Source organism: Terrapene carolina, unplaced genomic scaffold (genome assembly GCF_002925995.2).
Source record: "Terrapene carolina triunguis isolate 2854851 unplaced genomic scaffold, T_m_triunguis-2.0 Scaffold110, whole genome shotgun sequence".
Classification (NCBI taxonomy): Eukaryota; Metazoa; Chordata; order Testudines; family Emydidae; genus Terrapene; species Terrapene triunguis.
The window spans coordinates 4,575,266-4,587,536 of record NW_020664461.1 but is presented as its reverse complement, the minus strand read 5'-3'; the positions used below and the strand labels follow the sequence as shown (position 1 = coordinate 4,587,536).

Genomic DNA, 12,271 nt, shown 5'->3' with positions numbered 1-12,271 from the left:
GATAATGGAGCAAGTAATTAAGGAAATCATCTGCAAACACTTGGAAGGTGGTAAGGTGATAGGGAACAGCCAGCATGGATTTGTAAAGAACAAATCATGTCAAACCAATCTGATAGCTTTCTTCGATAGGATAACGAGTCTTGTGGATAAGGGAGAAGCTGTGGATGTGGTATACCTAGACTTTAGTAAGGCATTTGATACGGTCTCGCATGATATTCTTATCGACAAACTAGGCAAATACAATTTAGATGGGGCTACTATAAGGTGGGTGCATAACTGGCTGGATAACCGTACTCAGAGAGTTGTTATTAATGGTTCCCAATCCTGCTGGAAAGGCATAACGAGTGGGGTTCCGCAGGGGTCTGTTTTGGGACCGGCTCTGTTCAATATCTTCATTAACGACTTAGATATTGGTATAGAAAGTACGATTATTAAGTTTGCGGATGATACCAAACTGGGAGGGATTGCAACTGCTTTGGAGGACAGGGTCGTAATTCAAAATGATCTGGACAAATTGGAGAAATGGTCTGAGTTAAACAGGATGAAGTTTAACAAAGACAAATGCAAAGTGCTCCACTTAGGAAGAAAAAATCAGTTTCACACATATAGAATGGGAAGAGACTGTCTAGGAAGGAGTACGGCAGAAAGGGATCTAGGGGTTATAGTGGACCACAAGCTAAATATGAGTCAACAGTGTGATGCTGTTGCAAAAAAAGCAAACGTGATTCTGGGATGTATTAACAGGTGTGTTGTGAGCAAGACACGAGAAGTCATTCTTCCGCTCTACTCTGCTCTGGTTAGGCCTCAGCTGGAGTATTGTGTCCAGTTCTGGGCACCGCATTTCAAGAAAGATGTGGAGAAATTGGAAAGGGTCCAGAGAAGAGCAACAAGAATGATTAAAGGTCTGGAGAACATGACCTATGAAGGAAGGCTGAAAGAATTGGGTTTGTTTAGTTTGGAAAAGAGAAGACTGAGAGGGGACATGATAGCAGTTTTCAGGTATCTAAAAGGGTGTCATAAGGAGGAGGGAGAAAACTTGTTCACCTTAGCCTCTGAGGATAGAACAAGAAGCAATGGGCTTAAACTGCAGCAAGGGAGGTCTAGGTTGGACATTAGGAAAAAGTTCCTAACTGTCAGGGTGGTTAAACACTGGAATAAATTGCCTAGGGAGGTTGTGGAATCTCCATCTCTGGAGATATTTAAGAGTAGGTTAGATAAATGTCTATCAGGGATGGTCTAGACAGTATTTGGTCCTGCCATGCGGGCAGGGGACTGGACTCGATGACCTCTCGAGGTCCCTTCCAGTCCTAGAATCTATGAATCTATGAATACATTGGTGACCAAAATTGGACACAGTACTCCAGCTGAGTCCTAACCAGTGCTGAGTAGAGTGATACTATCCCCTCCCGTGACTTGCATGCTATGCCTCTGTTAATGCAACCTAAAACTGCATTTGCTTTTTTTGCAACAGCATCGCATTGCTGATTCCTGTTGAGGTTGTGATCCACCACAACTCCCAGATCCTTCTCAACAGTGCTGCTGCCAAGCCAGTTATCCCCCATTCTGTATTTGTGCATTTGGTTTTTCTTCCCTAAGTGTAGCAACTAACCTTTGTCTTTGGGGAATTTCGTTTTGTTGTCTATCGGCCAGTTTTCCAATTTATCAAGATCCCTCCAAAGGATTGGCAACCCCACAACTAGCTTTGTGTCATCTGCAAACTTGATCAGTAAGCTCTCTATTCCTACATCCAGGTCATTAATAAAGATGTTCAACAACACTGGACCCAGAACAGATCCCCATTTGAGACCTCCCCGCATTCCGACATCATTCCATTAATAGGGACTCTTTGTTTTCAGTTGTTTAACCAATTCTGTATCCACTTAATGGTAGTTCTGTTGAGCCCGCATTTCTCCAGCTTACTTATCAGAATGTCATATGGGATTCTGTCAAAAGCCTTGCTGGTGTCCAGGTATATTATGTCCACCGCATTTCCCCCATCCACCAAATCAGTTACCCTGTCAAAGAAGGAAATCAAGCTGGTCTGGCATGATTTGTTCTTAGTAAATCCATGCTGGCTGCTAGTGACCATCCCTCCATCCTCCAGGTATTCACCAATTGTGTTTATACATTGCTCTAGTCGTTTTCAAGGTATCAAAGTCAGGCTGACTGGTCTATAGTTCCCTGGCTCCTCCTTTCTAAAGATGGGCACGACGTTAGCCCTTCTCCAGCCTTCTAGGACTTCTCCTCTCATCCATGAGTTTGTGACTATTATTGCCAATGGCAATAATATTTCATTTATATCTATCTATCAGGGGAAATCTTTGGAGTATATACTAGTGCAAATTCTTAATTCTTGGAGTTAAATACGAGAGAGGGAACACAACAAATCTCTTCCTTTTATAATCCAAGGACCTCGTGACTCAGAGCCCCATGTAATTTGCATGCTGTCATTATGCACATTTGGGAAGAGGTGGATATGGACTAAGGGAACAATGGCCCTTAGTGGGGACGGTAATCAGATAACAAGAACACACACTCATATCCTGGAAAGAGAATCTTTAAAAAAAAAAAGTTTTTAAAAATTGTCTTATCACAAGGTTAGGGGGTTCTGGTGACATCAACCCACAGCAGTGAAGCTCATGGGATAGGACATCAGATCCCTTGAATCACACAGCAGCACAGCGTTATTTATTTCCTTCCATTCGGAACATGCTCTATTTAACCTTCCACACCAAACCGCTGTACTGGAACAGTGTCAACACTCTGACACGTCCCATTCACTGCGCTCTGGAGAGGGCCCCAGTACCTTTGATGGCATTAAGGAACCACAGAATTAAAGAGGTTATCTGCTGTGATTGTCTATTGGTTAAAACAAAAGATATGCTACAAAAGAGTTTAACAATGTTTGTACAGCGCTTAGCACAAAAGAGTCCTGGTCCAGGACTGGGGCTCCAAAACACTATAATAAAATTATTATTATTATTATTAGAATCAACAGCAAGGACTTGCAGTGATGGTTTATGTTCAACCTGCTCTACGAGGCGCTAACCCTGACCCCATGCAAAAGGTAAACCTGTTTCCCGGTTAGAGAGAAACTCTTGGAGCACCGTGCGTCCTTCGCGTTTACCTCTGTACAGAAGGGAGTAAGCTGAGGGTGCACCACCGGCTGCACATACATGTGAAAGGTGGATTCAATCTCCATCGTCCTGCCATTTAGCTTCAGAATGGGGAACTCAATGATTTCCTGAAATAAGGCACAAAAGAAAACAAGTTGTTATAAAAAGACGACAGCTGGGAAGACCCAAACCAAGCTCTTTGGGGCAGGGACCATCTTTTTGTACTGTATTTGGACAGCACCTAGCGCAGTGGGGTCCTGGTCCAGACTGGGCGTCCTAGGCCCCATGGTAATACAAACAATACATTAGAGGAAGACGGCACCTCCCCATTTTAAGAAGGGGCACACAGCTCTAAAAAGGAAAAAACTAGGCCCCATGTGCACAGTAAGCAGGAGAGTCGCCCAGGAAGGAATGGGGTTGCAACATTGCTATTAGGAAGGATTACACGTTTGCAGTTTATTACGGTAGCTGCCAAAACTAGGCAGCAAGAACTTACTGCCAAGTACCTGTCTAAGTCGCAACAAGCCCAAATTTTCCCACCAGGATCTGATCACCCTCACGCAGAAAGTCAGCCTGCCACCTCTCTCAAAACACTCCCCACAAAGCCAACACACAGACACATACAGCAGATCCATTGTCACTTAGCCAGTACAATCCAGAAGCAGTACTCTGAGAGAGACCAACTTCATCAACTTTACCAGGGGCCCTTCTGAAGGATGTAGGACATGAGACAATTGCATAAAGCGCCTCCTGCTGGGAGAGGCTGGAGCTGAATTGCAATGTGCTCTCCCACAGCCTGAACTGCTAGGCCATGCTATACCCAAAATGCTGTGATGAACCAGGAGCTCCCTCACCAATGCAACCTTTATGGTATAGAGCACTGCACAAACACGGGCTTATTCCTTACAGCGAATTTATGCTGATAGGGAAATAGAAACGTTCTTCATCAGGAGAGCGTTCAATTATAGGAATAATCAGCAATCAAAAATTTACATGGACCTGTTAATAAAAAGTTTAAACAAAGCCAGTTACGATGGATTTCTCAATTATTAAAAAATATACATGAAATTAAAAGATCCAACCCCTGAATAAAGGCAATAAAATCCTTTGTGTTTGTCCCCCCCGCTTCTCCCCCCAAGTTTAATGTAAGAGAAGTGACAATTTGTTTGGTGTCTTTAAAGAATAATTTGTCTCTGTTATTTAATAGAGATGCATGGCACCAGGGTTCTGGAGTGCAAATGAGCCCATTGAGTGATAACCATGCAACAAGCCTCTCAAATCACTTGAGGGGGAGAAGGGGAAGAGCGGGAGAGAGAGAGAGAGAGAATAAAAAAAATATTGCTTTTTAATATTCAAAAACAGTTTGCAAAATTTAATCAAAGCACAGCAAAAGCTAACATTTTTACCACTTTGACATTTTTATTAGCGCTTTCATAAATTTTTAAAACATGAATGGAATTAGTTTAACAACAAAAAACTGCCTGAAAACATCTGGAAGAGAGAAATAAATAATACAAAATAAATAAATAAAAGGCAACTCTTGTGAGTAAAATTAGCATGTGGAAAATGCAGTTGCTGCAGAGTGGTTAACGTAGCTTTCAGCCCCGGCTGCAACCTCAGTGACCCAGGCACGGAAATTATTGTGAGGTCATAAATACGAGATGATGACATCACCACACGCTGAAAGCCAAAGGGAGAAGGAGGGGTGGGGGGTTGAGAGAAAGGGAACAACACATAGCACGGATTTCCATTTCACATAGTATATACGGTATGAATACACTGCTACAGGGTGAATGACTCCTGATAGCTCCTGATCCAAGGACTTGGGGGCGGAGGGCATAAAGGGGGCAGACACAGGGTAGGCTGTGGAGTGGAGTAGGAAAGGCGCGTCAAATGAACAGAAGAAGAAATAAGCGTGACATTTAGCCTTAATGCAAGGTTAAGGTGGAGAAATCCAGCAGCGGGGAATGCCAAAGCGTATGGCTCCCCCACAACATTAACCCTGCCACATGACACACTACGAACGTGCAGTGGGGCAGGAGGAATTTTGTTTCCTGATTTTGTAGTGCATGATTTCTCTGCCTCAGCACTGCATGAAGGCTCAAAGTTTCTCTGTAAATACGCTTCAGGTAACACTGGTCAGATTTTGCAAAGGTCCCACATACCACTCAGACCTAGTCCCATTCTCAATCTGAACTCACCGAATTCAGCCATTTGAAGGATCACCCGAAAAAGCGAAACTGGTGGTCAGAAACAGGCTTTTGTTCTTCCCCCTCATGTAATCCTGAAATGGCCGAACACACTTGGCTCGACTTCTCCCTCCATACCATCATGGCAAAGCAGACGCCCACCACTGCGAGTTTCGGCTCAGGAGAAGGTTTTAGCAAGTCTGGGCATATATGAGAAGGGAGTTACAATGAAAGCATTTTGTAGCCTTCGCTACAGGGAGGGCTAACAGCTAGTGTTCTCCTACCTGCCAGCCTTCCATTCCCAAGCTCGAGGACCTCTTTGTTCTCCAAAGGGCCGAGCCCCTTCAGACCCCACTGACTTCAATGGGAGCCGAGGAAGCGCTGCAGCTTTTTGGGTTGGGCTCTACATGAGGCGCTACTGTCCAAAGGTGTATCGCCATCCCAGGATGAAGGGAAAAGAAATTGCTCTCTCCCAGATGGAGAGACAGCCACAGACTGTATGTGTGTTGCCCTGCAGAGAGCAGTCCTAGGGGAACAGATAGCTCCTGAGGGGCCCATCAAGTGCCCAGAGGTGAAGAAGGGCTGAAAGAGAGCCTTGCATGGCGCTGCCCACGGAGCTGATGCGCAAAGGTGTCAGTCATTTGCTTCTAGACCAGAGGCAAAAATCTCTTTCAGGAGGGTCGGATTAAAACAGACTGGGAAAATAAAAAGCTGAACTGAAAAACCTGGAAAATGTAATGCTATCAAGAATTAATACCGGTCTGTGGCCACAGAGAAAAAAATGACTAGCAACTTGGAGGTCTTGGGAGAAAGACTAACAGGTTTATTTTGGCTTATTTGGTCAGTTTTTCAAGGGAGTGGCGAGGACCTTCCCAAAAGGCTGTTTATCTGAATGCTCCTTAGAGTGGAGATTTTTCCAGTCTCTGGCGATGTTTGCTCCGCTGGTATCTAAGGCAACAGATACCAGCCCCATGATATCAGCTCCACTCCTCACTAACAACATTAGCCAGTCCTGCAATGAAATTTAACCTGTGACACCGCTGTACTTTTCATTTAAACTTTCATTTGGAGAGAAGCAGTGTTCGGAGACCCTGCAGTTTGTCCTACTAATAAAGACAAGTGTTGGGGCCTTTAAAGGTGCCATTCATCTTTTGCCTTTATTAAATTCAATTTTCTTAAGCCCATGATGCATCATGAAATTAGGAGTTGACATTCCTGTGGAAACAAAAATATCTATCAAATATAAATAGGAAAAAAGTCCTCTATTACCAAGAATGTATGGCATAAAGTTGATCTGTTTCCACTTTAAAAAAAAAAAAAAACCACCAAGCATATGGCTTGTTTTAGATATCCAAAATGTTATTACAGATCTAGAATTTCATTAGTAATTATTATGAAATGGTGAGCCAACCCTCCCTCCACCCTGACAGACTGCGATTCAGAAAAGCAGCCAGGCACCCATATACTCTCACAACTGGCCTGGCTAACTCTGAAGTGCTAGGTTACATCTACACTGTCAAACCGGTTTTGGGGGGAAAACATTAAAATTACAGGTACACTGGAAATTGGTCCATTTTCGCTGAACGTAAAAACTGCCCAGGATCACCACACACATCCGCATCTAATTCTGGCCTTAGGGAGCATTAATGCCAACTTCAGTGTTTCCCAGATCTAGTTCCACCAGCATTAGTCTCTCCCATCTCTAGCTCTTTTTAAACTGTTTTCTTATAGATTTCTCACAGTCCAAGCTGAACTGGTAAATGCAAACATGAGGAGGAGTTCGGAATGAGTTGGAATCGTTTTGGAGATATTTGGAGATTGCAAATAGCTATATTCTACCAGGAATACGAACAATCCATTGTGTACACCCATTCTCATTGCAGTTATATATTTTATTTAGCAGGGTAGCCTAACTTGAAAGGAAACCTGGAATTCAAATTGCTGGTGATAAATAATACACTCTTTATTAGCCTTTCCATTATCATGAAAAGTTGAATACATTTTGAATGGGGAAAGTCTTTGGCACACAGCTCCAAGTCGCTGGCACAGGCATTTGCAATTATATTGTGGGAACAAAGAGATTTTAGCAGGTTTCAAAAGACACCACAAATCCCCCCCACTGTGCTAATATACAAATGTGGGAAAAGTTAAAATTAAAAATATCCTGTTACCAAATCTGTTTGCTCATATACATGAGTCTGCAGTTCTTTAAACTAAACTGCATGACAGCGCACTGATAATTTTTGCCCTCCTTCCCAGCCACCCCAAAAGAGAGAGACCACATGCAAGCACTCAGAATAACCTGCCTGTCCCACGACAGTTCTCTTTGAAACAGCTGGTAGGCTGCATCACAACTAGCTGATTGAAAGCGAACAAGGATTTCCTTTTCTGAGGGATTAGGAAAATTCATGAGGGCCTGTGAAATCACCTCTATAAATTCAGCCTTTTACTGCTTCACCCTCACTACATGAAACCTCCTGCCTAAAACACCAAACTGGGGATGCAGGAAGAGGGGGAAGGGGAAATTAGTCATTTTAATTCTGCTGATAATAAAGAAATTAAACAGTTACGCTCACTAAACGTGTTCCCGTAATGGGGAAATCTCTTGGGTATAGAAACAAAACAGCAAAAGTTACACTGCTATTCACAGAGGAATCCTTTGCCCAGAATCTTGGATTCTTGGAATCTTACCATTATTAGATTACAAGAATAAAATACACAGCAAGATCTTCCAGGCTCGTCAAACCCTTTACCCAAGTGTCTATGTGAGGAGTGGGCGGGGCATGCTCAAAGCCCTGTATTTATTTATTTAGGTTAGAGACTATTGCCCATTGAGTTCAAAAACTACTCTGGAGTATGATTTATTCCACCTCCATCCCCACCCCGCCCCTTGAAGAAGCTTAATAAATACAAAGGATAAAAGGTGCCACTAAAAATTAGAGCTGACTGTTCAAAATGCAATAAAAACAAGTGGGTGCTGCCCAGGAGGGAAAAGGATTTTCCTGGTAAGAAAAAGGACAGAACTTTCTGCTAAGACACAGACCCCCTTTGACACCTTCCAAAGGGGGCAGAGGCAGGAGGGTCCTCCGTGGAGGGGACACACGCGCAATGGCCGTGGAGTCTGTTCAACTGTTTTTCTTTCGAAGACAAAAGTCATTTTATGCAAAAAGAGCTTATTTCTTAAACAAACACTCGTGTTTTTGATTTACACCACGGGCTGCTCCTAAATAATTTATGGCGGGTTAAATTTATTGCACAGCCCTGGCCGGCTGCAAATTCGAATTGCCAAATAATTAGATTTTAGGGCAATGCTTATAAATTATCCGTCGATTTGTCCGGACTTGTTTGTCAGTTGCTTTGTGCTTCAGGTCATCTTTGGCATTTCACTGTTTGTGTTTTAATTGCTGATTTACACTTTGACAGATGAGAGTTGATGCCTCCAAGTTTCCGGGCGGGGGGGTGGAAAGAGAGGGAAGAATCAGAGCTTTTAGAAAGCTTGTTTCTCCCTTTTTTCCAGGGCAATTAAAATCGAAAAAGGGACAGAGTCTGGACAGTGCAAACCTAACAGATTTGTCTTTTTTCCCCTTCCTTAATTATTTTAACTAAAGCTGTGTTCAAGTTGAGCAGTCCTGCACTGGCCTCCAGGGGCGACTGGCGAGATTTGCTCACAGGTCTTATCCCCAATAGCTAATTTCAATTAAACTGACCAAAACACACACCAGACAGACAATGAGGCCAGTAACGGAGGAAAAAGAGGAGAAAAAATAAAATCACAGGCGGTGCTAACTTTCTGAAGGATGGTCATCTAACACGTGCATGTGCACACACACACACGGTGTGGAATACTGCAGCACACGGTTTGAGGCAAGTTACTTTGCGTATTCGTCAACCCTGTTCAAGAGCCCTTTGGGCAGCAGCAAGCACCAAATTAGTTCTGCCAGAACTACCTGGAAGAAGACACACACATACATGTGCACACGCACACACTTGCCAGTTAAATTCATTTAAACAAATATATCCTGGGAAAGGAGCAGAGAAAGTGCAGGTTGGGGGAAATCCTAGACTTTCACACTCAGCATCACTCAAAAGAACAACAAAAGGGAACAAGGGAAAGCACCACAAGATAACGAATCCTGCAGAAAATGTTGACATGATGCCAACTTCTGCTGCTGGCTCTTGGAATACTAGGGTTTTCTTCCCGCCATCCCTGCCTCTAGGATCAGTGTACTGCCTGCCCCAAATGTTCAAACATCAGGAGTCAGGCCCCCAAAAGCATGAGACTCTCTTGACAATCATGACATTTTCTTTAAATGATCAACTGAGGTTCTTTTTCTTTAGTCTTCTGGGTTCTGAGCCTTTAGATCACACTTGGGTCATATTTTCAGGCTTCTCTCCACAACCATGACGATGAGAAACTTTTTATCATTATTTATTTATTTCAGTGAGACTCTCGGCGTCCATTTAATCAAACGACTCCAGGAGCTTGAGCTTTAAGACAGACGCCAAATATCGCAAACTTGAAATTTGCATCACTGAGATTCACAGATTCCAAGGCCAAAAGGGACCATTCTGATCATCTAGTTTGACCTCCTGTGTAACACTGGCCACAAAACATCCCCAAATAATTCCCAGAGCAGATCTGTTAGAAAAACGTCTAATCGTGAGTTAAAAATTGCCAGTGATTGAGAATCCACCAGGAGCCTTGGGAAATTGTTCCACTGGTTAATGACTTTCAGCTTTAAAACTGTGCGCCTTATTTACAGCCTTACTTTGTCTGGCTTCAACTTCCAGCCACTGGATCGTGTTCGACCTTCCTCTGCTAGACTGAAGAGCCCATTATCCAATATTTGTTCCCCATATAGGTCATTACAAACTGTGATCAAGTCACCCTTAACCTTCTCTTTGTTAAGCTAAACAGATTGAACTCCTTGAGTCAATCACTATCAGGCAAGTTTTCTAATCCTTTAATAATTCTCCTGGCTCTTCTCCGAACCCTCTCCAATGTATCAACCTCCTCCTTGAACTGTGGACACCAGAACCGGACACAGGATTGCACCGGTGCCAAATACGGAGGTAAAATAAACTCTCCGCTCCTACTCAGGAATCCCATTTATGCAACAAATAACTGCATTAGCCCTCTTGGCCACAGCGTCACACTGGGAGCCCGTGATCAGCTGATCATTCACCAGGACCTCCAAATCTTTTTTCAGACTCACTGCTTCCCAGGATAGTGTCCCCCATCCTGTAATATGGCCTCCATTCTTTGTTCCTACATTAAGAACATTTAGTCATGCTAAAATGCATATTGTTTGCTTGTGTCCAGCTTACCAAGTGATCCAGATTGATCTTTATTAGTGACCTGTCTGCTTCATTATTTACCACTCCCCCACTTGTTTCATCTGCAAACTTTATCCAGAATCATTTTATATTTTCTTACAGATCCCTGCAGAATCCCACTAGAGACACATCCAACTGCATGATGATTCCCCGTCTACAATTACATTTTGAGACCTAGCAGTAGGTCACCTTTTAGTCCACTTAAAGTGTGCCATGTTAATTTTATATCTTCCCTTTCCAGCTTGCTGTCCCAAGCCACAACCACGTCCCTGGATGAGAAGGCTTGGGCAAGACACCCCACTAGAACGTACCAATGCAGTACAGCAGCTGGTGGGTGAGAGACACTCAGCATTCCCTCTCCTTCCCCCAGGAGCTGAGAACATTGTCTCACAACCAAAGGAAGCCCAAAGAAAAACAACAAAAATGGTCAGGGGACAGTGGGACTGACTGAAATGAAGGAGAGACCAAAAGAGTTTGATATATATGATTTAGCTAAACAATGACTGGGGGGGGACGGGGACACACATTGACAGGGTGTCATTTGTACGGACATTTGAAGGGTGTAACACCATGGAAAAGGGAATTATTCAACCCAACATGGGGTAAAGCTAGTTTAAAGCTAGTGGGGGAGATTTAGGTTGGATATTAGGAAAATCTTTTTCACTAGGAGGGTGGTGAAGCACTGGAATGGGTTACCTAGGGAGGTGGTGGAATCTCCTTCCTTAGAGGTTTTTACGGTCAGGCTTGACAAAGCCCTGGCTGGGATGATTTAGTTGGGGATTGGTCCTGCTTTGAGCAGGGGGTTGGACTAGATACCTCCTGAGGTCCCTTCCAACCCTGATATTCTATGATTCTAATCCATGAGCCCTAAATGGGAAAGTTTTCAACTAAATACCCGGAAAAATGTCTTGACCGTGACATGTGTTAGAGCATGGAATAGTCTCCCACAGGCAGAAGATGTGGCCCCATTGCTGTGGATGCACCAGAAAGTGTCCTGTCGGGTACACCCCTGCCCCAGCACCTGGGGGACTGAGTGGATGATCCACTTCTAATGTCTATGATCCCAAAAGTACTTCCAGCCCCAGAAGGAGGAGACTGGGACCAAGAACTGAATTGGAGCCACAACTTCGATGACGAAAAACCTAAATCCTACTTTTTAACAGTTTTTTCCAATCAAGCTGATTGAGGTCCAAGGCCTCACCCCAGGGCACACAGTGGCTGTGTCTGCACTAGAGCGTTATGTCAAAAGTTTCCCACCTTTGCTAACAGCAGTGCCGCTCTGTGAGCATGAGCAATGACAGGAGCACTAGTGTTCACAAGGCTTCAGCAGCCACCATCATCTAACCCTGCTTGGGCCCAAGTCTGCATATGGAGCCATCTCTAGTGCATTTCCTCAGAGATTTTCAAAGCCACCTATGGCAGTGGTCCCCAAACTTTTCACATGCCCCCTTCTACCCCCCAGATGCTCAAATCCTATTAAAGTTAAAGGGAACTGGGCACCCAAATCCCCTAGGTGGGTTTGAAAATCCAGACGTAAGGCTCCAATTTAGCTGTTTGTAGACTGGGATGCTTCCATTAGGAAACATGACAGAACCACTGACGGATCCCACATTCAGACAGACAGCTCAT

At 43.8% G+C, this 12,271-nt stretch overlaps 1 protein-coding gene across 2 annotated transcripts in view; it reads right to left on the bottom strand.

The window, feature by feature from the left end:
* Window positions 1-12,271, bottom strand: part of ERI3 (ERI1 exoribonuclease family member 3) — a 224,006-nt gene that overhangs the window by 189,084 nt on the left and 22,651 nt on the right. For both annotated transcript variants that reach the window (XM_026651961.1, XM_026651960.1), the window contains exon 3: window positions 3,128-3,244. In XM_026651961.1, the coding sequence (XP_026507746.1) occupies window positions 3,128-3,244 (117 nt within the window). The remainder of the gene's footprint in view (window positions 1-3,127; window positions 3,245-12,271) is intronic.